The 27,709-nt window shown below is 49.5% G+C and overlaps 2 protein-coding genes across 3 annotated transcripts in view; one reads left to right on the forward strand and one right to left on the reverse strand.

The window, feature by feature from the left end:
- Window positions 1-170: 170 nt before the first annotated feature.
- Window positions 171-16,852, reverse strand: TSNAXIP1 (translin associated factor X interacting protein 1). Its single transcript, XM_028162872.1, is given in 13 exon segments — window positions 171-411; window positions 627-733; window positions 828-954; window positions 1,165-1,274; window positions 1,375-1,527; window positions 1,683-1,808; window positions 1,972-2,102; window positions 2,179-2,227; window positions 2,410-2,579; window positions 3,005-3,140; window positions 3,478-3,674; window positions 12,084-12,186; window positions 16,736-16,852. Coding segments are annotated over 13 exon segments (1,767 nt in total).
- A 508-nt stretch (window positions 16,853-17,360) lies between these two features.
- Window positions 17,361-27,709, forward strand: part of RANBP10 (RAN binding protein 10) — a 68,858-nt gene continuing 58,509 nt past the window's right edge. The window contains exons 1-2 of one of the 2 annotated variants that reach the window (XM_007198139.3): window positions 17,361-17,628; window positions 18,408-18,519. In XM_007198139.3, coding sequence (XP_007198201.1) covers window positions 17,394-17,628; window positions 18,408-18,519 — 347 coding nt within the window. In that variant the 5' untranslated portion in view covers window positions 17,361-17,393. The remainder of the gene's footprint in view (window positions 17,629-18,407; window positions 18,520-27,709) is intronic. The other variant, XM_057534398.1, reaches the window with a different exon arrangement.

Here is a 27,709-nt window from a genome sequence, read left to right on the forward strand (position 1 = left end):
AGAATATGCTGTGTTTTGGTGCATGTTCTGGGACCAGCCAAGCAGGGACCAACCACCCTTCCCTTGACTCCCCAGCATAACCTAGAGAATAGCATGGGTTCAGACAAACAATTTTATAACAACAGTCAGAGATTAGCAGCACGGGAGCACTCAGGCTGCCCACAGTGGCCTCAGCTTGCAGGTTCCTGCTCTCGGGGCCCCATACGCCTAACATCACTCATCTGAAGCTGTTCCAGTGCAGTCTGGAGCCTTATCACAATGCCCTCTTCCTTTTCCTCGCCCTCTTCTGGCAGTTCTGTCATGGGGAGCTGGAAGGCCTGGCTCAAATAGCTGTTGAGGGTCTGCTTGTCCAGGCTGGGATCAATGTTCATCAAGGCCTCACGTACCTTGGGTAGGGTCACCTCATCGTGGCTGCCCCCACAAAGAGAGAGAGAGATAGACCTTGACTGTCCTCTTGACCGTATACCCCAGACCCCAAGATGCCCTCTTCCAGGCTTGAGCAGTATGTAGTGCCCAGCAGCAAGCTCGGTGCATAGGGAGACCAGGGGCTTGAGGTGCTACTCTGTGGCCCAGCCTGTAGGACTTGCCTATGACTAAGTGAGCCTGAGGTCCCCAGGGTCACTCACAGTTCCAGGTCCAGCTCCTGCTTTAACTCCTGTAAGTATTCATCCTTTTCATCCATGTACTGTTCCCACAGCTTTTGCACAAAGGGCATGCTCTGGCCCTCCTCGTCCTGGGAAGGGGCCACAAGGCAGGGTGAGGGTACACGGGTTAGGGTCCAGCAGAGGCTAGGGCAGGACTGGGCAAGTTCCTGGGCCCCAACCCACCTCCATAAATAATACGCAGTAGTTGAGCAAGTCTGCATTGCTGCTGCTGGGATGCCAGCCCCCTGCCTCCATCAACTCCTGAATTCTCTCGTCCTTCTTGAAGGGGAAGGTACTCTTGAGGGCAGTGCTGTAGGGAGACACGAGGGCTAACAGGCCTGGCTGAGGCCTGCCTACCCATCTCCCCGCACCCCTCTGCCAGCCCCACTAGTGCTCAAAAGGGCAGCATGCACTGAGTCTCTGGCCTTTTCCCACCAGGCTCCCCTTCCCCCTGCACAGCTAGGAGCTTGGCCAGAGGTCATGCGGGGCTGAAATTTGGGGTGGCCAACTGGTCTCTCACCTTAACTGCTCCATGGTTAGTAGCCCCTCGTTCTGGCTGTCAGCATTGGTCATCTCCTTCAGCAGCTGTGCTATTGTCTCCTTCTGCTTGATGTACACACTCTCTTTCCTCTAGGGGGGAAGCATTGACCATCTTGCTGTTTCCTAGAGGGGTGGGGACAGAGCTGGCCTATGCCGGGGACAAAGGGTGGAGGGCCAGGCCCAAGCTTACCTTTCCCATCAAGACTGCATAGAACTGACTCATGACCTCACTGGAGTGGAAGAGCTTGGTATATTCAAAAATGGTGTAAGCCCAGGCCATGGCATCACCAGGCCCAAAGCGACGCTCCAGGAAATTGAAGAAGAAATCTGGGAACTTCTCTTTCTGCAGGGTAGGGGGAAGACTGCTTGGTCAGCCTGCCCCACAGTCGGTTGGCCCTTCTCCCTGTTCCCTAGCACCTTGAGGGACACCCCCCCACCCCCCCATGCACCAGAGGACTCAGGCACCACACCAGGCCAAAATGGCTAGAGAGATCTGACCTGCTCCTCAGTGATACGTTCCTTCCAGGCATCCTTGAGGAGGTTTACCACATCCTTCTTGGTTGGCTTCTTGTTCTCCACAACACCATCAAATCGAAGGAAAGGGGGGATGGATTCCCCATAACCCTGTATGGAACCATGTCAGCTTATCTCTGGGCCTCTCTGTAGCCCCACCAGCAAGCAGGGCAGAGCCCCAGATAGTTCCCCCAGAACCTCAAGTCTTCTCAGCAGCAACGCCTGGCCATTCTGACTCTGGCCCCAAGCCTCCTGAGCCCAGGGACTCCCCTACCAGACCAGGGAAGAAGTCTTTCTCCCGGAGCAGCCCCTCGCCAATCTCCTCCAGGAGCACATCCACCAGCTGGTCGCTGTTCTTGCCCTCGGCCAGCATTTGCCAGCGATCTCGTCCTCCAGCCACCACATCTGTGGATGGGGAGAGGGAGCTGGAGTCCAGACCACGCACTTGAGCAGTCCCTAGGGCTCCCATGGCCAGCATTACCTTCGCACTTGGACCAGTCTGGCCGTGGTGTGGAGGTGCGCTGGATCTCCTGCAACTCAGAGTAGAACTGGTCCCGCTCCTTCAGCGTGCTCATGTGCAACTGCAGCAGCATCTCGTGCTCCTTGCGGACCTCTTCATAGTCGTCTCTCAGGCTGTCCAGCTGTGGGCAGGGTGATTGGTCCTTGCTACTCACCTGCATGGCCCTTCCGTACACTGCCTGCCCACCAGCACCTGCTCCTGCAGATCCTTGAGGGTCTTCTCCTGCATTTCAAAGTCCCTTCTGGGCACCACGTCTCCAAAGTTGGCCTTCATGGTGTTGAGTTCCATCTGCGTGCGGGTCAGGTCTTGCCGGGCCATCTTCAGAGCCATTGTTAACTTCACGGGGTCCTCCCCCCAGACACCTGCCAGGGGGCCCGCCAGCTCATGTCACCCTGCCTCTGGGGCCTGTAGCCCAGGGCAGGGTTGAGTGTCCCTTGGGGCATGTCCCAGGTCTTCCTGCTCTCCCAGCTTGGGAACCCCTGAGTCTTTCCACAGTGCTACCAGCATAGGGCTTTGAGCTTAAATAGAGAAGCCCAGGATGTGGAGTATCAGGCCTGTCCTGCCCTTAGGGAGTCTAGGCTGCCTCAGCTGCCAGTGATTGTTTCCTTCTTAAACAACAAGTCTATGATTCTCAGGCCAGCTCAGAAGATCCACAGACCCAGGTGGCAGCAGGAACATCTCCCATCGTGAATGAGCAGATAATAGGAGAGTTGAATGAATGGGAGTGGTGAGAGCCAGACTCCTCTCCAGCGCCTCTTCAGGGGAGAGAAACCCACCTCGGGCTTACCTGGGGATTGGGCTAGTGACATGTCTTCCCGCTGGTACCGTAGCTCATTCAGGTCTGCAATAAGGATTTTACGGGCATCTCGCTCGCTGAGGTAGCGCAGATACTCCTCAGCTAAGTTCTTCCTCAGTTTGGTCACCTGTTGGGAAGAGAACAAGAAAGGTAGAAGGAGGAGGAGACTGGTCATTCCTGAGAATCCAGCAAAGTGCCGAAGCTTCCTCCTGTGGAGAAAATCTGGCAGCCAAGGTGCGGGACTCTGCTGGCATTTGGGGCCATACCAAGCCAGTGCTGAGCTGAGGAGGAGGGCAGCATGTGGAGAGAGCGGTATGGGGGGGAGGTGGTGGCTCTGTATGTCATTTCAGGCAGAAGGGTGGAGAGAGCTAGGGGGTCACCCCAGGGCTGAAGGCCTCAAGGTCACCCCTGGGGTCAGGGTGGGAGGGATTCAGGGAGTTGGTCACCACATTACTCCCTTTCACCTCACTCTGCAATGAGATCTTCTCCTCATTCTTCTTATCAATGAGTTTTAGCAAATTCATCTTCTCTTTCTTCAGCATGGAGATTTCATATCTCTCCTTAGCCCTCATGGCCAGGATCCTCTCGTTGCAGTCCTCGTTCACAGTGACAAGCTTCGCCTTCAGGGGCTCCAGAGCCCGAATCTTCTCCCTCTGGTGGGCTAAGCAGGGACAGGTAGGAGAGTCCCTTTGGGGCCATGGAGGACAAACAACCAGGAGACACTGATCCTGAGGTTACAGTGAGTGGCTATGTCCCTTGCAAACTCGAGGAGTCTATACATGCCTGTTCAAAGCATAGCTCCTGCTTAAGTCCTTCCTGCACTTGCTTTTAAACCAGGGGCAGAGTTCCAATGAGGACCAGGGTCTCACCTATGCCCTTTCCCCATACGGCCTTTAGTCCTGCAGCTGCACCATGCCCAGCACCTCCTGAGCCTGGTGAGGGAAGCCCCCTCACTTCCCAGGGGTACACCCTCCCTTCTGGGCTTCACTGTCAATAGAAAAGATGCTCTATTTCCCACAGATACTGCCCCACCATGTTTCCCAAGAATGGGAGGTAGTCAGTTGCCCTGGCGTGCCCTATCACATGACAGTGATAAAAAGGCTAAGGGGGGCTTGGTGACCTCAAAGCCCAGTTTGTAGCTGCCCCAGCCCTGCTGCAGAACCCAGAAGGTCAGAGTAGGATCCTCTCTGCCTCTTCCAGGCTGGGCCCAGGCAGGGAGGCTGCAGTCTTACCCAGCATCACCTCATATGCATTCTTGATGGAGGATAGCAATGGCTTGTATGTTTTGAAGTCCTCTATGAAAAATTCAAAGATCTCTCTGTAAGGCTGGCAAGAAAAGGGAAACTGTCACCTCCTGGCCTATAGCTGCCACCCTCAGTGGGACCTAAGTTTTTCTTTGCTTGGCTTAGAAGTGTTCTAGCATGAAGCTGCCAGGCGACTCACATTCAAATAAATGCCACAGGCACCACCGGGGTCTCTCACAGTCAGGGACCTGAGGGGCAGCTCCATCCCTCTCAGCTGCTCTCTGGAGACCTCTCCTGGTGCTGTCTCTGAGACCTGGCAGACGACCTGGGTCAGGACCTCCCCCTCTCTACCTGAGCCCCCTCTCTGGCTCTCCAGGCAGCCAGCCTCCTCCATGCACTGTGCTTCAGCTGGCCTCTTACCAGTACCCCTCCCCATCTTACAGCCCTGTGGGGGCAGGAGAAGGTCTAAGGCTCTAGCCTCAAAGTAGAGGTGTGGTTTCCTGTCCCACTCAGACACACAGGAAGCTTTTGGAGGCAACATTGTGTACTGGAATGAGCACAGGCTCCCGAACCAGCCCTGAGTTTGAATCCTAGCTCCACTACTACATAGCCGGATGCCTTCTCTGAGCTTCTGCTTCTTTGTTGGTGAGGTTCCTTTAGCTTGTGAGACCATATCTAAGGCCCCACCCAGAGCCTGGCACACAGACAGTGCTCAGCAAATGCTTCTGTCAGTGACTAAGTCAGAAGTGAGGGATTCCCCGTCATCATTTCCGTTTGAGCAGGGATTTGGTGATTCCTTCCCTAATATGCATCAGAATCTAGGTTACATCTAGATTTCTCTCTGTATCTGGCTAAGTTCCTCAAAATTGGGGCTGTTGTTACTGGGCTGGTAGACATTGTATGACCCCTGCTTGCCCAACTGCCAGGATTTAGACTCCATGCACTGATACCCAATGACCCAAGGTGGGTGCTGGGGATCACAGAAGGGACTGGAGACAGCATTCAGGCCACCTGACTCAGGTAAAGAAACCCAACCCTCAGGATTTGGTTCCATGCTGGTAGACTTGCCTGCTCACTGGCTTTGTCAGAGAACACGTTTCTCTTACCAGGAAGGGGAACCCAAAAGAGCTGGGAAAGGCTGGTCTTGCCTGAATGAAGTGCCTAGTCCTGGTGAATAAGGTTTCTTCCCGGCCCTGCCCCTGCCCTCCCCCCAGTTATTCTGTGGCTCTGACCTGCAGCCTTAGCTCCTGGGCAGAATCTGTACCCAGGTCCAGCAGGAGGAGCTCCTTGCGTAGGTAGTTCTCTAGTTGCTCTAGGTACCTTGGCTTGGTAGTGCCCAGGGGCTGCTGCTGCCAGCTACTGCAGGGAGTGGTGGACTGAGATGTGATGGACACCCCACCAGGTCCTTGTGCCCTGGGTCTGGGGCAGCAACACCCCTGCACTGTTTCTGGGCCCAGTCCGTCCACCATCAGGCTAACCCTGGCTTACCCTACTCGCTTCCGGTAGTCATCTGAACAGGGCTTTCGATTATGCAGAATGGTCTGGTCACTGATGTATGTGGGCCTTGGGGACAGGTGGCCACCAATGGAGAACGGACAGGACTATAAGAAGGGACAGGTGGGGTTACCATGACAATATTGCTCCCCTTCCTGATGTTCCTCTCCAGGCTCCTCCTCCACTCCTGGGTTCCCCCCCCAACAACATCTCTTAATATGGTTCATAATTAAGACTGTGGTCCTTAGAGAGGGACTAGATTAAACCCTAGATCCCCCTTATTGGCTATGTGACCACAGTCTGAGCCTCAGTCTCTGCATCTGTAAAATGGGAATGGTTGTGCTCCCCATTGCATTGTATTGATGTGAGAATGCAACGAGAAAGAATAGAGGGTGGTTTATATAGACTCAGGCACCTTCTAGGAGTTCTTCTTCTCTTCTGTAGGTTTGTCAGTGAGTATTGAATACCTGTGCTATGAAAACAGATATGAGTACTTACTGGGACCATCTCTTGCCCCCACAGCACAGTCCAGCTAAAGAGAGACAGGGCAGGGCAGGCCCAGCCTCAAGCCTGGACTCTCAGGCAGGACTGCAGAGATGCAGCAGGGTGACCTGTGGACCCCAGGAGAAGACTAGGCTCTACCCCCTGGGGGAGGGGGAGGGGAGAGATGGTAGGGCCCTGAAGCAGTGGGATCTCATTTTGAACCTTGAGCAGGGGTAGGGGGTAGTAGTATTTATGAGCTTGTTTTTTAAACTTTTTATGAAATACTCAAAAATGAGAGAAAAAAATGACTCTCTTACCCAGTGAAGCCTACTTCGAGGGTTCATCCATTCAGTCATTCATTTGTTCATCAAACATTTCTGGGTCCATAGCACATGCCAGCCCCTGCTGGGTTCTGGGACATGAAGGAAGCTGGGGGTATGATGGAAGTGGGACGACAAGTGAACTGATAAGCAGGTAGTAACCGAAGCCGATGCAGGTCACAGGAGTGTGGGGGCCCTGACTGGAGGGTGCCAGGGGAGGCTGGTCCTCTTAGAGGAGGAAGTGATGATGTCAGTGATTTCAGTAAAGCTTGAGTGACTTCATGGGAGGAGCTGAGGTCACTCTGGAAGAGAGTGATGTGTCAGGGGAGGTGGGGGGGGTGCACAAAGACTGCCTGGGTAGCACCAATACCTCAGGGAAACAGCAGGAGTTTTGAAGGGCTATGAACAGGGGCCAATGCCCAAGGAGGGCAGGCTGGCTGAGGCTGAGGTCTGGGCTGGCCAGTGCAGAGGGGACAGAGATGAAGCGGCAGCTTCATGCCTAAGGGCAGTCCTCAAAGCCTTACTTGTGACTATGAAAATATCAGAAAACTCCTAAGTGTCTAAAAACAGAAGATTCTTATACAGGCATGAAATGTTTACAAAGAGGCTTAACATGCACTATATCTCTAAGGGTTAAGTAAAGCCCGAAATTAGAGAATAAGCACAACCAGGTAAGATGAAAACCCGGAAAAGATGGAGGAAATAATCCAAAAGGCTATCAGTAATTATTCTCCAATGATAGGCCCATGGGTGCTTATGTGTCTGTAATCGCGTATTTTTCAAAATTTTCTACAATGCACATAAGTTACTTTGAAATCTAAAAGAACATTGAATTATTGAATTCAGTATTAAAGCCTCCTCTGTGGAAGGCCCTGAGCCCAGCTTCCAGGTTCTTCTGAGATGGAGAGAGACTAGGCCTACCACCCATTTCCCACACATCCAGGTTCTAGGAGTCCTTCCAGGCTAATGGTAACTGGCTCCTGACCCTCTTAATGTGGAAAATGCCACTGTCTCCTTGGGCTCTTCTTTGCATTCTATTAGTTCTACCTATTTTTTCTCAATCTTGCAATCATTCATCCTTTCCCTAAATATTTTGGAAAGTACATAGTAAGCCTTGTTGCTAGGTCCCAGGGAGGACTCCAGCCTCTTGCAAGGGTCTAGGTTGACCTATCTGTGTACTTCCAGAACTGATGGCATCATACTTCACACTCTTCATAGTCTTTTTTTTTTTCCTAATTGAAGTATAGTTGATTTACAATGTTGTGTTAACACTCTTCATAGTCTTAAGTAGCACTCAGCAAATATTGTGGAATAAATATTTAAAGGAGCACAATAATTTAGCTGGATGCAAGGCATAATAAAAACGAAAACGCTACTTATTGGGTGTATATGTTCACACATGCTTTCCCTGGGTCAAGAATGCTCCAGCTTGACTATTCAACCTTAGCATCTCAGGGGTTCTCCCTGATACTCTTCCCAATCCCAACGCCCACACTTTCCCATCATCACACCCCCATCTTCTCTCAGAAACACAGACTTTGTCTGTCTTGTTTACCACTGTATCCACAGTGCCTGGCACACAGTCGGAATCAACAAATATTTGTTGAATAGATAAAAACATAGGGGAGGAAAGAGAGATGATGAAACAGAATTGTAAAGAGTTTAAAGCCCTCCTATCAAAATAAGCTACATCAAGCAGAGGAAGGTAAAAGACAAATACTAAGAGTAATACAGTTGATAATGACAAGTCAGTAGATTTATACATACATTAAATGGAAATAAAGAAGGACAATCTTTTAATATATACAAAAAACTAATCATAGGCCACAGATAAGGTGTTAACACATTTTTAAATGAGAAAATGTATACCTTGCATTTCCTGATATAATACAATGAAATAAGAAATGATAATATAAACATACCTCTAAAACACTTAACCATTTACAGAAATTTAAAAATAAATTAATATTTTTCCCGACCCATTTATTACTAAAGTAAAAATACAACATGTTATAGAAATTACATGTTCAAAATGTTTGGGATATGATCAGAAAAGCACTCACAAGTATTTAATTGCTTAAAATCCTTTCACTATCTAAAAAAAAATGGTTGGGGCTTCCCTGGTGGCACAGTGGTTAAGAATCCGCCTGCCAATGCAGGGGACACGGGTTCGAGCCCAGGTCCAGGAAGATCCCAATGCCGCGAAGCAACTAAGCCCGTGCGCCACAACTACTGAGCCTGCACTCCAGATTCCACAAGCCACAACTACTGAAGCCCGCACACCTAGAGCCCGTGCTCCGCAACAAGAGAAGCCACCGCAATGAGAAGCCTGTGCACCACAACAAGGAGTAGCCCCCACTCGCCACAACTAGAGAAAGCCCGCGCGCAGCAATGAAGACCCAACGCAGCCAATAAATAAATAAATAAATAAATCGTTCTGATGAACCTAGGGGCAGGACAGGAATAAAGACGCAGACATAGAGAATGGACTTGAGGACATGGGGAGGGGGGAAGGGTAAGCTGGGACGAAGTGAGAGAGTAGTATTAACGTATGTACACTACCAAATATAAAATAGCTAGCTAGTGGGAAGCAGCTGCATGGCACAGGGAAATCAGCTCAGTGCTTTGTGACCACCTAGAGGGGTCGGATAGGGAAGGTGGGAGGGATGTGCAAGAGGGAGGGGATATGGGGATATTTGTATACATATAGCTGATTCACTTTGTTATACAGCAGAAACTAACACAACATTGTAAAGCAATTACACTACAATAAACATGTAAAAAATAAAATAAAATAAAATCCTTTCACTATTAGGAAAGAAAGCCTTAAGCCTGTGGTTGCCTGAAAAGGAAAAAAATATCATAATAAAAATTTTAAACATAGGAAATAAAAGTAGAAATAGATAAACTGGAAACATGAGAAGCCAAACTTAAAAATCAAGACAGAAAAAGTTTTTTTGAAAGACTATTAAAATTGATGTGATTTTTATAAAAGGACAAAGTAACCCTGGAAGACACCTGGGAAGTTGTCAAAGAAGCACCTAACCCTGGTCAGTTAATGGTAAGTTTTTCACATTTTCAAGAGGCCAGGCCAACAGGCACATGAAAAGATGCTCAATATCGTTAATTATTAGAGAAATGCAAATCAAAACTACAATGAGGTATCACCTCACCCCAGTCAGAATGGCCATGATTAAAAAGTCTACAAATAAATGCTGGAGAGGGTGTGGAGAAAAAGGAAACCTCCTACACTGTTGGTGGGAATGTAAATTGGTGCAGCCACTGTGGAGAACAGTATGGAGGTTTTTTTAAAAAACTAAAAATAGATTTACCATATGATCCTGCTCCTGGGCATATTTCCAGAGAAAATTGTAATTCGAAAAGAGACATGCACCCCAATGTTCATAGCAGCACTATTTACAACAGCCAAGACGTGGAAGCAACCTGAGTGTTGATCAACAGATGAATGGCTGAAGAAGATGTGGTATGTATATACAATGGAATACTACTCAGCCATAAAAAAGAATGCAATAATGCCGTTTGCAGCAACACGGATGGACCTAGAGATTATCACATTAATGAAGTAAGTCAGACAAAGACAAATATCATATAATATCACTTATATGTGGAATTTTAAAAAATGATACAAGTGAACTTATTTACAAAACATAAATAGACTCACAGGCACAGAAAACAAATTTATGGTTACCAAAGGGGATAGAGGGGTGGGTGTGGGGGAGATAAATTAGGAGTTTGGGATTAACATATACACACTACTATATATAAAACTGCTAAACAACAAGGACCTACTGTATAGCACAGGGAACTATATTCAATATCTTGTAATAACCTATAATGGAAAAGAACCTGAAAAAGAATATATATATTATATATGTAAAGCTGAATTACTTTTCTGTACACTTAAAACTAAGACAACATTGTAAATTAACCAGACTTCAGTTAAAAACGAACAAACAAAAAACAAGAACAAAAACAAAGGGAGACTAGCCTTGAAAATTTCCTGAGCAGACAAAACCAGTTTAGTCATAGAAATAAAGCTTAATTTAGCTTATTTTGGGAGACATAAAAAATAAAAAAGGCCCATCTTCCTGCTCTGTCTGCCGTTTCTGTAAAGAGAAAAAGTCACCCTATTTTGATTGCTGGGCATATGCTGCTTTTTTGTCCCGGTTGTTAACAGCTGGTAAGGCCTCCGCAAGCGGGTGGTTGGAAGGCGGCGTTCCCGGGAGCTCCGTGCTCTCTGCTTCCCCCTGCAGGTGAAAACGGGAAGGGCGGCCCCGGGGGTCGGGGGCGGCAGGAGGCAACAGCGTCCTCTGGTGGTTGAGAACGGTGTCACTGCCGCCGCGCAGAAGAAAGGGAGTGAAAGAGCCTGGCCCCAGGTCCGCTGAGTAGGTGGCAGCTGAGGGGGATGGGGAGCAGGCGCACCAAGGAATCGGATCTTTCGGGACTGTGGCTGCGCTTGGTCTCCGCTTAGAGTCCACACTACCACTTTCCCTCCCTGATGTCAGGGTCCCCATGTTTGAAGTCCCCAGCCTCACAAAGTGTACAGCTCATGTGTCCCCAGATCCTCCAGACAAGACACACTCCCACAAAGAAAACCACCACAGCCCACAGTTCTCCACTGTGAGCTGGAGTTATAAATTTGCTCAGATGTGTTTTTTCACCTGTAAGATTTGGACAATGGCTGTTTGCTTGTTAAATAGTAATAACAATCTTATGATCATATCAACAAAAGCCCCCAAATCTTAATAACACAGTATTTTTTTTTAATTTGAGGGAAGAATATTCTTTTTTTTTTGCCATGCCACGTGGCATGCAGGAATGTAGGATCTTAGCTCCCAGACCGAGGATGGAACCTGTGCCCCCTGTAGTGGAAGTGTGGAGTCCTAACCACTGGACCGCCAGGGAATTCCCCAGCATTCATTTTCATATAAAAATTTTAAAGAACATGAATGGAGGGAGAACCTGTCATGAGGCTGGTAAAGAGTCTCTACTTCCAGTGCAGAGCAACAGCGCAATGGAGAAACATCCTTCACTACTGTCTTCACATACATACAGCAATTATGGTGCACATATGCCAGCCACTCAAGTACCACATCAGGCACTGTGGCCGTAAAGACAAAAAGATATAGTCATAGCTCTGAAGGACCTTGACAGATCTGGTGGGACCATCCCAGCACCCAGCACAATGCCTGGCTCATGGCAGGCTGGATGAAGAAATGAGGTCCACTCCAGAATGCTGAGTTGCAGGGGAAGGTTATCTGTGGGCAGGAGCTGAGTCCCTCTCTGCTCGAGGAGGTCTGGGAAGGCTTTTCCGGTGAGGTGCAGCAAGTGTGCACGCTCCCACCCCAGAGCCTGCTGGGCCTGGCCCCTGAGCCACACTCCCCTAACTGGGGAGAAGCCGCTTGGTGGGGCATGTTTCAGGTGGGTGGTGCTTTTGGGTTGCAGAGAGGGAGGCAGAAAGGATCTGGGGATCAAAATTTAGGGTTCCAACAGGACACGGCCACTAACCAGCAGCGTCTTCCGTTTCTGAGAAAGCTTGCGTTTCTGGGTATTCTTGGCTTCTGTGAGGAAGGAATCATCTACGATCACTCCTAAAGGTCGCAAGTGTGCTCTGCACAGAGAAAGAGAAGGAAGTGGCGGGTGACAGAGCCTTGAGTGGGGAGTACACTTCCACTCTTCCCAGAGCCACAAGACATGGCTTCCTTTCCCCTCAGAGTCAGGCTCTGGGTCTTCCAAGTGCTGCCTCCAGATTCCCAGAGGTGCTGCCAACAAGCTCCTGGCTCGGGGCCCAAACCATTTTCCCACATTCCCAGAAACCTTCTCCTCATCACTAGAGTCTCACCAACTCCTGCAGTGGCAGGACACCTTCACCATGAACCCAGAGAACCCTGCAGGCCTATACTTCCCTTCAGTGTTTAGCTGTGGCTGTGATGACAGTTCCATGAATGTGACAGCCACATTCTGGGGGTGTGATACCAAAAGCAGGTGCTTTAGGACAAGAAGTACAGGGTCTGGGGTCCAAGAGCCAGGGTGGGAGTCTTGAGCCTCTACTTACTGGCTGATAGGGCCCAGAGGCTGACATCTGTGTTTCCAATAGGGAACCCCTTGGGCAAGTCATTTAACTTCTTTCAGCCCAGTTTCCTCACAAGGAGGTGGAGACAGTTCTTGCATTTTCTATCTCACAATGTTGTTGTGAAGTTTAAATAAGAGTAAAAGAGATATGCACAAATAACCTGTAGGGACTTCCTCGGTGGCTCAGTGGTTAAGAATCCGCCTTCCAATGCAGAGGACATGGGTTCGAGCCCTGGTACAGGAAGATCCCACATGCCGCAGAGCTACTAAGTCCATGCACCACAACTACTGAGCCTGCGCTCTAGAGCCCACGAGCCACAACTACTGAAGCCCGCACACCTAGAGCCTGTGCTCTGAAACAAGAGAAGCCACTGCAATGAGAAGCCTGCACACCTCAATGAAGAGTAGCCCCCGCTCGCCACAACTAGAAAAAGCCAGCACGCAGCAACGAAGACTCAATGCAGCCAAAAAATTAAAAATTAATTAATTAAAAAAAATAACCTGTAAACTGCAAGGAGCTGCAGAGATATTAACTGTGACAGCAGGATGTGGGAAAAGTGGATCATTAGGATCCACTTTTAACTCCTAGGCCTCTTGGGGAGAGCCATCATTGCTCAAGCTAGGAAGGCATTTGGGGGTCTAGAGGGAGGGCTGCCTGTGGGCAGTCAGACTTAGGTGGAACAAAAGGAAGAAGTGATCCCAGTAATCCATGGTGGCAGCGGGTGGGAGTGATTTATGCCGCCAGAAAGACTTGTGTCTTCATTCCCCTTGCTAGCTGGTGACCTTGGGTATGCTGTTTAACCTCTTGAACCTCAGTGTCTTTGTCCATAAAACTGAGACAAGGATTACCCAAACTCCAGGGAAGTTGAGAGCAGTGACGTGAACCCAGTTGGGAAACCCTGTCCTGCAGGGTTCTTCAGTCCTACTTCATGGAGCAGTGACACCCCAAACTCCAGTTCTCTATTGTCTCTAAACTGAACAAGTGTGAGCAAACCATGTAGAATACGCAGCCGGTGTGGAAATGGAAAGGCTTTTGCTCAGATGTTTATGGGTTTGAGACAGGATGCAGCAGATCAACCCATCTGCTCACTGGGTTAAATCATACCTTCCTGTCAAGACCAGTCAATTTTCTAAACTCTGTTCTTGCTTCTGCTGGAACTACCACATGGGGCAAGGTAAGCAAGAAAACTATGGGGAACTCTACAAATCCTGAGAAGTTGCCAGATGGAAAATCTCAGTAGGTAACATGTTAGGTTTTTTTTGTTTTTTGTTTGTTTTTTCAGAAATAACTCAGTGAGAGACAAAGTGATAGGTAGGAGGTGAATTTATTTGGAGGGAAACACACTCCACAGACAGAGTGTGGGCCATCTCAAAGGCGAGAGCGGCCGGTAACATGTTAGTTTTGAATGCCAAGGGAGACAGTAGTCAAAAACAGATTCGCAAATGTTAATTTTAAAAACACCTGGGGCTTCCCTGGTGGCGCAGTGGTTAAGAATCCACCTGCCAATGCAGGGACACAGGTTCGAGCCCTGGCCCAGGAAGATCCCGCATGCCGTGGAGCAACTAAGCCTGTGTGCCACAACTACTGAGCCTGCGCTCTAGAGTCCGTGAGCCACAACTACTGAGCCCGCAGGTTGCAACTACTGAAGCCCACGAGCCACAACTACTGAGCCCACATGCTGCAACTACTGAAGCCCGCGCGCCTAGAGCCCGTGCTCCGCAACAAGAGAAGCCACTGCAATGAGAAGCCTGTGCACTGCAACGAAGAGCAGCCCCTGCTCGCCGCAACTAGAGAAAGCCCGCGTGCAGCAATGAAGACCCAAAGCAGCCAAAAATAAATAAATAAAATAAATAAATTTAAAAACACCTGGTAGAGTCTATACACTTATCCAAAAAGCTTAGGATGCTTCTTTAGTATTATATTAAATATTTTACACCAATTCTCAGAGAGGAATGGGAAATAGATTATCTATATTTCTACTTCAAAGGTGGAGAAAACTCAGTTATTTAACTAATGGCAAGCAGTGGCTTTGACAGGGGTAAGTCCTGGTATTGAGTGAAGTCAAGCTACTGAGTTCCATCCACAAATCTACTGTGCCAGGGATGTGAGGCTGAAAGGAGAAAGCCAATGGGGAGGAGAAACCTGCCGCAGGAAAATGCACAATTCAAAGGTCCCTTTATTTATTTTTTTGGCTACACTGTGTGGCTTGCAGGATCTTAGTTCCCCGAGCAGGGATTGAACCCAGGCCCTCGGCAGTGAGAGTGCAGTGTCCTAACCACTGGACCACCAGGGAATTCCCTCAAAGTCCCTTTTAGAGGGTCCTGCTGACATTCGTGTAGTGCTAAGTTCTGGCTTATGCTTCATCATCCTGGCCCTGCTCTAAGGGCAGCTGGAGGAGGACACCTACACTATTCCTCTAAGGGAAGCAGTGAGCTTGGCCCAATATACTATACACTACTAAACACTGGTGAATGAAGAATATGGGCAGGAATGATGTTTTGTACTGTCACCAAATTCAGCATCAGCAATTACATTGTGCTTCCTTCTTTTTTTTTTTTTTTATAAATTTATTTATTTTATTTATTTATTTTTGGCTGCATTGGGTCTTCGCTGCTGCACGCGGGTCTTCTCTAGTTGCAGCGAGCAGGGGCCACTCTTTTTTTTTTTTTTTTTTCTTTTTCTGAACGAACTTTTTTTTTTTTTTTTTTAATTTATTTTTGGTTGTGTTGGGTCTTCGTTTCTGTACGAGGGCTCTCTCCAGTTGCGGCAAGCGGGGGCCACCCCTCATCGCGGTGCGCGGGCCTCTCCCTGCCGCGGCCTCTCTTGTTGCGGAGCACAGGCCCCAGACGCACAGGCTCAGCAGCTGTGGCCCACGGGCCCAGTCGCTCCGCGGCATGTGGGATCCTCCCGGACCAGGGCTCGAACCCGTGTCCCCTGCATTGGCAGGCGGCCTCTCAACCACTGCGCCACCAGGGAAGCCCTGTGCTTCCTTCTTAAAATGCATGGGGATTCTCTTTCTGAGTCTGTTTCATATCCCTTTCAAACACGATTGCAGTTTCCTAAATCATTCGTGTGTTGGGTAACAACACTCTTTCTCAAGCCTGCTGTCTGGTTTTTGTGATTCATTTTGTGACTTTTCTCAGCTTTCTCTGTCAAGGCAGCGTTTAATTTCTTGACTTTTCTAGGCTTTCTCTGTCAAGGCAGCTGACCATGGGGGATTAGAGTTTAGGTGAGATCAGGTTTTTTGCATTAGGAATGAGTAGAAGCAAGAAAATACATTCATTAAACACTTACTGAATGCCTATTATGTGCAAGAGCTGTCATGAGAGCTTCATATATGCTGCCTAAATTTTCCCAACAGTTTAACGTGGGCTGTGTCATTCCCATGTCTGAGATATGGAAACAGAGGCCCAGAACTTAAGGGTCTTCTCTTAGCTCTCAGAGCTACAAAGGTATTTAGCCAAAATTTTTGTTTTAATATGTATACTTTGTGGCTTTCCTGGCTAACAGAGCTTGTTATCATATTTGCAGTGTCCAGATGCTGCACCCCTGAATACAGGCAGGAGCTACCTTGAGGCCATGGGATGTTCTTGGGCTGCTTAGAGATGCTTCTTTGTCATAAGCCAGTGGGTGAAGAGGTTGTTTATCCGTGTGGCTAAGATCTCAGGTTCGGGTCTCACATGGCTGGGTTCAAATACTAGCTCCATCACTTATAAACGTGTAAGACACATGATCTCTTCAGGATTCTATTTCTTTATTTGTAAAATAGTGATATTACTACCTCATAGAGTTGTTGTGAGGGTTAAATATGGTGTATAGAGCACTTGGCACATAATACACGCTCAATACGAAAAAGCTGGCTATTACTAATGATAAAGTGCTCCTGCCCTTTTACTAGAATGTAACGACCTTCCTGGGCTGACAAGTCATCTGAGATTCTAACTGTTTCTGCACCACTGATCCTGTGGGGCTGGAGCCCCAAACCAATGGACAGAGACAGGAGGTGCAGAGGTCCGAATCAGGTACCATTTCTCTTTCTGGAAGTACTCAAGGCCTCCTCTCCGCCCTCAGCCCGGCCAGCGCCTACCTCGACGTGGTCGCGAAGCTGGGGCGCTGCGGCTTCGGGGAGTCCATGACCCTAGGGCAGCCGGGCAGCCAGCACTCGTGGCCTGGGAAGCTGTGGTAGTTTACAGCCCGTAGTCATGGCGACCAGGTCCCAGCAGCCCAGCGGAGGGGACGGGGTCAGGATTGTGCCACGCCTCCGAGCCCCGCACCCGCGGGCCGGGAGGAAGGCCAAGTAGCAAAGGTGGACTCGAACCGGGAATAGGGTCTCCTCAGAGTCAGTCACTATAGCGGATATGACCCTAGCGACCAGAACTGAGGCAGGGAGATAAACAGAGGCCATGGGGGAGGGAGGTGAACGGAGAGGCCGGAGCCGCGTTGCCAGCGGGAACTGTAGTTTTCGGTGTCCCAGTTTCTCAGCCGAGCAGGCTTATGGCCGAGAGGGTTTGTACTACATCTCCCAGAGAGCCTTACGAGCCCAAGCTGGTCCGCCCCTGGGGAGCTCTGCATTGTGGGAAATAGAGTCCAAAATGTGGCGAGACGTGGTGGTGTCGAAGGAGAGGTGCCGGACTGGGACTCGGTTTCCCTGCGGCCCAGGTTGGCTCGCTGGCCATTGGCTGAAAGAGGCGGATCTGGTCCCGCTTTTCCCCGCCCCCAGTGACACAATAGCAGCTCCCTCCAAGATGGCGGCGGCGACGGCGGACCCGGGAGCTGGGAACCTGCAGGTTGGGGACTCCTCCGGCGGGGGCACTGGATGCGGGCTGCCGTCCCCAGGGGAGCAGGAACTGAGCCGGCGCCTGCAGCGCCTGTATCCCGCGGTCAACCAGCACGAGACGCCGCTGCCGCGCTCCTGGAGCCCCAAGGACAAGTACAACTACATCGGCCTCTCCCAGGGCAACCTCCGCGTCCACTACAAAGGTATTGGCCTGTTTGGTCGCAGGGGGAGAAGGCCAGAGCGTCTGCGGGGTGGGTGTGCTGCCCAGCCCGTGCTCCATCACGTCCCTTCCCCAGATCGAGTGCTCCGGCTTGGGCCTTAGTTCCTGCGGGGTGCCTAGGGTGGTGGGGCTGACCAGGCCAAGGATTGACTGCCTAGTCTGCTCTGCCCTGAGACATCTGATGTCAGGAGAACCACAGCAGGTGTCCAAACCCAGTGCTGGGCTGGACATTCTTCTCAGGGCCTTCCTGCTTGTTTTGGGGTACCTCTGACTCGAGCTAGGCCCTTCACCACTGCTTAGTTTCATAAGTGAAGAAAGGGGTGGTCACATCCACTCCATTAGCCAGAGGCCCATGAGCTTGCTCACCTGCCAGACATCCCAGACAAGGCCTAGGGTTCTGTGCTAAAGTTGTGGGGGCGTCTTCCAGGGCTGCCTCTTCCTCCCCTAGTCTTCCAAGTGGGCTGCCTGTATCTTGGAGAGTCTGCCAGCAGCACTAGGGAATCTCTCACATATGCACCCACATTGCATGTACCCTCCTGTGGTTTGAATGGCAGTGTCTCAGGCAGAACTGCTATTCTCAGGAGGAGGTGAGCCAAAGGTGGGAGGTTTATGTGTTTGCTCAGTTGTTTTGTAATTATTCCTTGGACTATGCAAGGGCTTCCTCTGGCCATGGAAGGGTGAAGTTGCCATGGAGCAGAGAAGAATGAGGCTTCCATTTGCATTTCCTTCTGCTGAAATTTCTTCCTTGCCCTCTTCTATTAGGTCATGGCAAAAATCACAAAGATGCAGCCTCAGTGCGTGCCACCCACCCCATACCTGCTGCCTGTGGCATTTATTACTTTGAGGTGAAGATTGTCAGCAAAGGAAGAGATGGGTAAGCCCCTCCTGACCACGTTCTTTCCCCCAACACTGAACTGTTCCCTGTGGTCAGAGTTTGAGGTCTCCTGGTTGACACCTGTGACTGGTGTGAGCTGCTGAGCTGCATTGGTCTGGGCTGCAGAGGGTTGAATAGCGGATACCTCTGTTACCTGGCTGTGGGCATGGCCTGGTCTAAGCAGCAGCTTTTGATGACAAATAGGTACATTTTATAGAGGAGGGGCTTCTCTTTAGTGATAGTGTAATGAGATACATCAACAGGTCAGGGAAACAAATAACAAGTTTACATTAACAAATCAGCGTCCAGAATGGAGTTCCCCCACTGTTGTGTGGTGTTTGTGACTACCTTCCTTTCACACTCTTACTGTATTCAAGGTTCCTTTTTATGGCATTTAGTCATGGTAGAGGCCCCTGTAGACTTCAAAGGGATAGTAGAGTCTTTGCAGCATTCATCAAAGCTGTGGCAGCCACTGGTCTGTCATCTTAGGGTAAACAGCATGCACATGGTCAGAATCAGATGAGCTTGCTACTCATAAACTTGTTTTTCAGTCCAGAGACTTGAACACCAGTTGGATCAGCTTTAGGAAGGTCCTCATTAAAGTCAGCATTAGGGAGGCTCCCTATTTTAGGGTGATCTAAGCAGATACAGGAAATCAGAGGGGAGATTTTTCATTTTTCTTCCTTTTCTTCTCCTAGTCTCCCTTTTTTTCTGGCTATTGTCACAAAGCAGGTGTTTAAGTTATGAAATAACATGATTTTAGCTGCTTTGGAAAGGTTTTCCTCATCAGACCTTAGGTCTGGTGTGGGTAGTTTGCGAACCCCACCAACGACCTTCCTTCCAACCCTGATGTGTGTTCTTTTTTTTTAAATAAATTTATTTATTTATTTATTTATTTTTGGCTGTGTTGAGTCTTCGTTTCTGTGCGAGGGCTTTCTCTAGTTGCGGCAAGCAGGGACCACTCTTCATCGCGGTGCGCGGGCCTCTCACTGTTGCGGCCTCTCGTTGCGGAGCACAGACTCCAGACGCGCAGGCTCAGCAGTTGTGGCTCATGGGCCCAGTTGCTCCGCGGCATGTGGGATCCTCCCAGACCGGGGCTCGAACCCGTGTCCCCTGCATCGGCAGGCAGACTCTCAACCACTGTGCCACCAGGGAAGCCCCCTGATGTGTGTTCTTGAGCATTCAGAATACTTCCTCTCTCCTAGGGACTGTTCCCCTTGTGGTACATGCAAAACGCCTGGCCAAGGGGCTCTGCTGGGGGCAAGACTGCTGGAATTGGAGCTTTGCCTGCTTCCTCAGTGAAGTTGTAACATCTGTGCCGGGCAGGGCTCTGTGGTTGTGGGTAGGTCATGGGGCTTTGATCTCCTTGTCTGTACTGTGGGGAGCTAGGCCAGCATCTAAGCTACCTGTAATCCCAGAACTCTATGATTCTGAAGTTCTGATCGTGGCAAGCTATTGCATCTTTTACTTTTATCCCCATATAGTGCATTTACAGGTAGGAAGTTTATATTATTGGAGGGCTTTAAATCTTCTATTTTCCCTTTCCACCATCTGATAAAAGCGCATGTATTTAATGTGCTTGAACTAGTGTGAATGAGAATGGCCTCTTAAAACAAAACAAACACTGCAAAAATAGTTACAGTATAGACTGAAATGTTGGTGCAGCAGTCTCATATTGCCAAAGAAATGGAGGGGCATTTCTTAAACTTGTAGGGAGGAAAATGGATTATTTTCTCTAGAGTCCTTAATCGTAGATGACAGCGAGCTAATAAAAGAGGAGAACAGTTTTTCAGAAGGTCTCTACATTTCAGTTTAAATGTGGAGACCTGGGTTCCTTCACCTGGCTTTTAACATTTCAGTTATAAGTGGATCTTGCTGGAAAAGGCCCTGTATCTTGTTAGATTACCTTACTATAGGTATTGCCTGCAAATCCAAAGAAAGTTGAGCATCTTTTCCCAACTTTCCCAGCATTTTTAGTTGAGGTAAATATAGCTGTTAAGCTGACCTGGAAATCTCAGTTTTAGAAAGGTCCCAGGTCATGTATGCTTGTGGTGGCCTGCTTCAGTTGACCACTGTCAGAGGAAAGGTGTGTGAATGTCACCTATGGCCTCTTTATGGAATCCCTGAAAGCCTTCTCATGGCTAAGATATAGCCAGATGGGCTAGGTGTGGTTTTCAGGAGGCCAAGGGCAGTTCCAGGGCAGACAATGATCAGCTTGTTTCCTGTTTCCCGTCAGTGTTGAAGGTGTTTGATCCATGACCCAGGTGTTAACCGGTTATGTAGCTTTTCTGTATTATCTAGTTCCATCCTCATGGCATCTCTGGAAAGTGGCTGGAGCAGATGATGATGTACCTGTTTTGTGGGTGAGCCCTGAGCCCCTGGGATGTTTGGTGACCTGCCCTGGCTGCGGGTCTTAGGGTGTGCAGTGGAGTAGCCTAACTTGTCAGATGCCCTCACCTGATCCCAGACACGTGTGTCCACGCTGCTGCTGCCTTTCCCTGTTGCATTCCTCCCCTGGGTAGAGTGAGGGAATGTCCAGTTGGATTCTTAGGGGATCACAGTGTTCTTAGGGGACAGACCTGAAAGGTGCTTAGTGCTGAGTGGGCCCAGAGAAGTGTGGCATGCTCTGGACTGGGCTTGATTGACTTACCATCCCATTGAATCTGTAAACTTGTTTTTCTGTAGATTTGAGTACAGGCCTCCTTTGTAAAAGGTGTTTATGAACCCAATTGTCAGTGTCATTGTTTTCCAGAAAGGCCTTTGTTCTGACGATGTCTTTTGTAGCAGAACACACTAAGCTTGTCTAATTAGAAAGGTTTCATTTCAAGGGTTATACTGATTCATACCTTCTATGTGCCAGGTGCATACTAGGTACAGGGAGAACAACAGTAAAGCCTGCACAGGCCAGCCTTGTCCTCAGAGAGCCTCTGGCCTGTTCCGTAGAGAGTCCACTGAAAGGCTCTCTACAAGAGGAGGCAGAGCCTGGGCATGGTTTTGAGGGATGAGTAGGAGTTTCTCAGCAGGTGAGACCTGTTGAGCCTAAAATGAGCCTGGTTGGTAACTGGCTTGACATCTGGGTGCTGGGCTTTCTGGGCACTCCTCAAATATAAGGGAGAACTGGAGAAGGAGGGGTTATGTTTGAGCTAAAAGCCAGGCTCAGACTGATGGGCTTCAGCTGCATTTGCCGAGTCACCAGAGCTGGGAACCCCAGGAGCAGATCTGGTGGGGTGAGGAGACATCAGAGCCCTGCCACTGGTGCCAGGAGATAAGGGCATCTGGGTTGATCTTGTTAGGAAGCCAAGGAGGCCCTGAAACTGAGGGTCCCTGGGGAAGTGACATGCTCAGGCAGAGTTCATGGACCTTTGGGTGTCTCCAGCTCTTAGTGATGACACATGGAGGGTGTGGCTGACTAGGCTGACAGATGCTCCAGTGTGACCCTCAAAATAGACTGTAACATCATCCCAGCGGCGGCGGCGGTGGTGGCCTCCTGACATGTGATGAGTGGCTCTACCCAAGAACAGCAAGCCCGGGCTAGAGCACTGGATGGAGCTGCGGGGGTGGGATGCGGGCGCTCTCCTCTCCTCTGCATCTGGTGCTCAGGCCCAGGCCTTGTGGCCCTTTGGCCACAGCCAGTCTGCCTTTCCTTTCACTTGCAGCCAGCTTCCTTTGGCCAGGCAGTAATGTGCTCATCTATTAATTCTCCACATGACAACGAGGCACCCATTGTTTTGTCCCAGGCCCAGACCTGGGCCCCAGGAACACAGGCCTGAGGCCTATCTAGAGAGGAGGCAGATAGGCCTGTGCACATGACCTCACAGGCTGGTGTAGAAAAAGCCCATCCATGGTGTGTGCTGTACACAGGGGTGGCCCAGGGGTTGGACTTCCTCCTGTACCTGAGAGTCTGGGGAAAGCTTCATATAAGAGGTGATGATGCTGAATCTGGAAGGATAGGTTGGAGGGTTCCAGATGGACAAAGTGAGAAGCGATGCTCGAGACGAAAGGAACAGTGCATCAAAGACGTGGAACACAGAGCATGAGGTAGACAGGGGCCAGGTCAGAATTACCTTATGTGCTTTGGCCAGAGAGCTTGGGCTTATCCTGAGGGCAGTAGCAATATACGAGGACTTTGGATCTGCCTGTGCTTTTGATATTTATTTATTTATTTATTTATTTGGCTGCTTGGGGTCTCAATTGCAGCATGCGGGATCTTTAGTTGTGGCATGTGAGATCCAGTTCCCTGACCAGGGATCGAACCCAGGCCCCCTGCATTGGGAGCACGGAATCTCAACCACTGGACCACCAGGGAAGTCTCCTGCCTGCACTTTTGAGAGTGGATAGGGGAGAAGAAACTCTGCTGGTTTGGTTCAGCCAGGCCCCTCTGGCTGAGATTCCTGTCCGGTGCGGGCCAGTGGCTTTATTTTTTCTTTTTTTTAAAGAATTTATTATTTATTTATTAGTTTATTTATTCATTCATTCATTCATTCATTCATTGGCTGCGTTGGGTCTTCGTTGCTGCGTGTGGGCTTTCTCTAGTTGCGGCAAGCAGGGGCTACTCTTTGTTGCATTGCATGGGCTTCTCTTGTTGCAGAGCACGGGCTCTAGGCGCGTGGGCTTCAGTAGTTGTGGCTCGCGAGCTCTAGAGCGCAGGCTCAGTAGTTGTGGTACACGGGCTTCGTTGCTCCGCGGCATGTGGAATCTTCCCAGACCAGGGCTCGAACCTGTGTCACCTGCATTGGCAGGCGGATTCTTAACCACTGCGCCACCAGGGAAGGCCCGGGCCAGTGACTTTAGGTCCTTGACTCTGGGCATGGCTTTCCTACAGCAGTTGTCTTTCCTCTCTCTTGGTTGGCCTTTCTCCTGTATGGTGGGATACATAGGTAGGATGTTGAAGACTGGTAGTCAGAGTGGCTTCTCGGAGGTGAAAGGTCTCTGTGTGTGGCTGGTATTCTCTGGTACTCTGGTTTTGTTAAGTCCCATCTGAAAGACAACATTGTCCATGATTTTCCATGGAGACTCAGAGATTCACTCACCCAATTAAGATCTCACCTGCCATGTTTCTGGTTTGCAGAGCTACTTGAGCACAGGCCCTCCAGTCTAGAGACAGCCTGTGGCTGGCCTCTCACCCTGGGACCCCCACTCCAGTCTCTGTGCATTGTACAGTGCTGTTGAGAAATTTGGTGCTCATCTGTGGACCTGGAGAAGGCCTTGTCCTGCCAGCTCTGAGAAGTAGGTGCTGTCTTTGCCCAAGGCAGGTACAAACAGTGATTGTGCCCTGTTCTCACCGACATCCCCCCCAGTGCTCATGGCCTCAGGGGCAGATGCTGAGCTTTGGGCTGCATCTCTCCATAGTAACACATTGCACTGTTTCTGGAGATGTGGTGTATTGGGGCTCTGGAGCAGCTTGGAGTGTTGTATTGCTTACCTGTATTGGGGGTTAAAGCCCAGGTCTAGTTGGGTGGGTGTACTGAGGTGCAGCTCTGGCCTAGAGTGAGAGGACTGGAGTCCACATGGCATCCTCTTTTCTGGTAAGACCTGTTCCTGCCCTGAGCACATCTGGGCTTCCTTGAGACCTCCCTGCCCACTGTATGTCACCACCCAGGCTCCAACTTCGAGATGAGAGTGAGGAGTGTGGCTTCTTTCTTCATAAATGGGGACTTCCTTGGTCAAGGATCAGCCTCTAGAGAAATTCCTAAAATTCACTTCACGCCTACCCCTCCCCCACCCCACCCTCTTTGGTTTTTGTTCTTGGTCTTTTCTTTTTGTTTGGTCTTTTCTTTTCTTTTTGGGGGCCGCACCGTGCAGCTTGCGGGATCTTAGTTCCCCGACCAGGGATCGAACCCGGGCCCCCTGCCGTGGAAGCGCAGAGTCCTAACCACTGGACCACCAGGGAATTCCCCGGTCTTTTCCCTAGATGAGTCACCAGGTAAGGGAGATTCCCTGTTAGAGGGGAAGCAAGGAGCTCATCAGAGTGGAGCACAGGAGGATGGTCTCAGCAGCTCTGCATGGCAGGCACTGTGTGCCATCCTATTCTGGGACCATTGGGAGGGAATCAGGGGCCCAGAGTGGGTGGTCAGAGGTTAGAAGGAAGGGACTGATCACTAGGAGAGGGGTGGATGACACCGTGTCTAAATTCAAGGATGTTCCTCTGCCTCCCTAGAAATTTTGTTTAAAATCCACATAAAATGTCTTTCTAGCTCTAGGATCCTTGGTGTTCTGTTGTAATTGAATTGTGAGGTTGTGACTCTTGCTAGAAGTGAGACAAGGGGACTTGGTGCTGGAACGGGGCCCAGCCCCCTGCCGTGAAGGGGCCAGTGAAAGAGGCTCTGGACTGTGTAGGGAAGTGGGGGAGGGGTAAGTCTTAGCATTCCATGTACACTCTCTTCCTCTCCTACCTCTTGGACCTTAGAGATGGCCTGGGATTCAGGGAAGTTTAGGTTATGGATGACAAGTGTCAAGGCTCAAATACCCCCATTGTCCACTCAGCTTGCATGGCAAATGCTATGGATTGATAGCAGCATTCGTTCTTGTCCAGACAGAGCCCCAGATGTTTTCTCACTGCACAATGCACCAGGCAGCTGCTATCTTTTTGTCAGAGTTGCGTCATGAGACAAAACCTACTGGTCCTCAGGGCAGAGACAATTTAAGATGAGAAGAGGTGGAGAGAGGAGAAGGGCAGTTGTGCGCAGATGGTCCAAGGGCTCAGCTTGTCTCTTCTAGAGGACATTGCCGAGGCAGAGCTGAACCAAGAGGAAAGAAGTAGAGGGGATGGTTTGCTGAGCAGAACTGGTTATAACCTGGTCTACAAAACCATGTGTCTGAAATTGGCATGGGCTATTTTATAGAATGTTTTGTTTTAATATCAACTGTTGTGCGAGGAGTTTATTGGTAGTTACATTTGCTTTGCCTTTTTTTTTTTAACCAAAATGTATTTTTATTTTACTTATAATTTCTTTTTAAACTGTAAAGGAATACATTCGCTCTTGTAACACCTGACATGGTGTACATTTTAAAAATATCAATAGATAGCAGAAGGGACAGAGAGATGCAGGTTTAAACAAATCCAGGTTATTGCCATTATGTATGTTATATCATTTGAGACTAGTGCAGAAAACAGAAACGAGTCCAGATATTTTAAGCAGGAAGGGGTTTATTACATGGAATTTGATGCTTTCAAAATCATTAGGACTTAGTTTCCATGTAATAGTAGGTTACTTGAATAAGACCCCGTGCTGAGAATAATGAAAGATGCTAAGTTACAAACCAGCAAACTCAAGGCCAGTTTCTGGATGAACACCTGTAACCAGAGAGTTAAGGGTAATATCTGAGTACCTAAGAGCATTTGCTGTGTCCACACTGAGCTCTGCTCCAGCTTTATAATTACACAGGGCCAGAGAGGTTAGGGTCCAAAGCTTACGGGATGTGGGGTCTGGTGGGAACCCTCTCACATTAAGGTGGGGTGCCAGTTGGTTATACCCTCTAGTTAAGGGCAGTGTCTTTGGTTTTGAAATGTGGTAAGCTCTGGAAATTTTCAAGGCTTGGTACTTGAATTTCCCAGGAGATTCTTTAGGGAAGGAGCCAGAATGCAGGGTTGTGAATAACCTGCCTAGGGCCACCCATGGGGGCTATTCCACCCCTTCCTGTCTTGTGGACTCTCCGGGTGTTTTGATGGTGCTGGTGGTAGTGTATGCATGAGAGTCTCCAGACACACATTCAGAACCACCTTCCTCCCTGCAAGCATATCCTGTCTCATGGTCCCTTTGCCTTCAGGCTTGCTCTTTCTTGGATGGTACCGGGTTGGGTCCGTTCATGTAATACTCTTCCTCTCAGTGGGGGGGCCTGCACAGAATTGGGCTCAGTGGGTGACTGGGTGGCTTCCTGGTAGAGGGGCAGGGTTGGGGTGTGGTTGCTAGAGGAGCAGCTTGTACACAGTAGCTGGTGTCATGAAGGACTGTGGCTTTAAGCAGGCCCGTCAGACCAGGAAGTAAAATCCCCAGCATCAAATATTAGCCCTCATTTCAGACCTAAATGTCAGTTGGTGTTTCTCCTGAAATGTCTCCCAGGGACCGTTTTGTAACCACGACCCCAGAGATCCCCTCTGTTGTGGAGGCTGTTGATTTCTTATCTGGGGCAGGTTCTGACAGAGACAAGATTGCCAGCCTTGCGAGCTGCAGCTTACGTGTTAGATGTTAAGAGGAAACTGATGAGATTCCAGTAGCTCCTTGGGGGGTCTGGGGCAGGGGACGGGGCAGTGGTGACTGGCCCTTTGACCTGAGAGGCTTGACGGCAGAGCTTACCTTCCTGCAGCCACCGAGAGCCATCTCAGCCCTGAGGCTGAGGAGCTTGTCTCTTCTCTCCTCTTTGTCACTTCCTATCAGAGCTCTGTGGGCCTGGAGACATTCAGTTGATGGAGCTTAAATTAAAAATGTTCAGGCAATTCCCTGGTGGTCCAGTGGTTAGGACTTGGCACTTTCACTGCCAGGGCCTGGGTTGGATCCCTGGTTGGGGAACTAAGATCCCGCAAGCCTTGTGGCACAGCCAAAAAAAAAAAAGTTCAGGTCCCATAGTCATTGGTAACATTTGTTAAAAGTGTCTATGGGCTTGCCAGTCCATAAAATCCACCTTCCCTCTAAGGAGAAATTGATGAAAAGTAAAAAGAGTTAGTTCTGTGTTCTTCACTCTTGTCATCTGCTGTGTGCTTATGGTGAGGGACTTCTTTCTTCTGGCCCTGACATGAGGCCAGGATACTCTGATGCTTTCCACTGAGCTCTGCCAAGCCTTACTTGTCTTGTCCGGAAAAGCCAGATGAGGCTAATGCTGGCCTGCAGGGCCATAGGGGTGTTTTTGGTGACACTGTGTGTGTGTGTGTGTGTGTGTGTGTGTGTGTGTGTGTGTGTGTGTGTGTGTGTGTGTATGATAAAATAAATATAACATAAAACGTACCATTTTAGCCATTAAAAAAAAATAAATTTATTATTTATTTTTGGCTGCGTTGGGTCTCTGTTGCTGTGCACGGGCTTTCTCTAGTTGTGGTGAGCGGGGGCTACTCTTCGTTGTGGTGCGTGGGCTTCTAATTGCGGTGGCTTCTCTTGCTGCGGAGCACGGGCTCTAGGCGCGCGGGCTTCAGTAGTTGGGGCACGCGGGCTTAGTTGCTCTGTGGCATGTGGGATCTTCCCGGACCAGGGATTGAACC

The sequence above is a fragment of the Balaenoptera acutorostrata genome, chromosome 19, assembly GCF_949987535.1.
Source record: "Balaenoptera acutorostrata chromosome 19, mBalAcu1.1, whole genome shotgun sequence".
NCBI classification, from domain to species: domain Eukaryota; kingdom Metazoa; phylum Chordata; class Mammalia; order Artiodactyla; family Balaenopteridae; genus Balaenoptera; species Balaenoptera acutorostrata.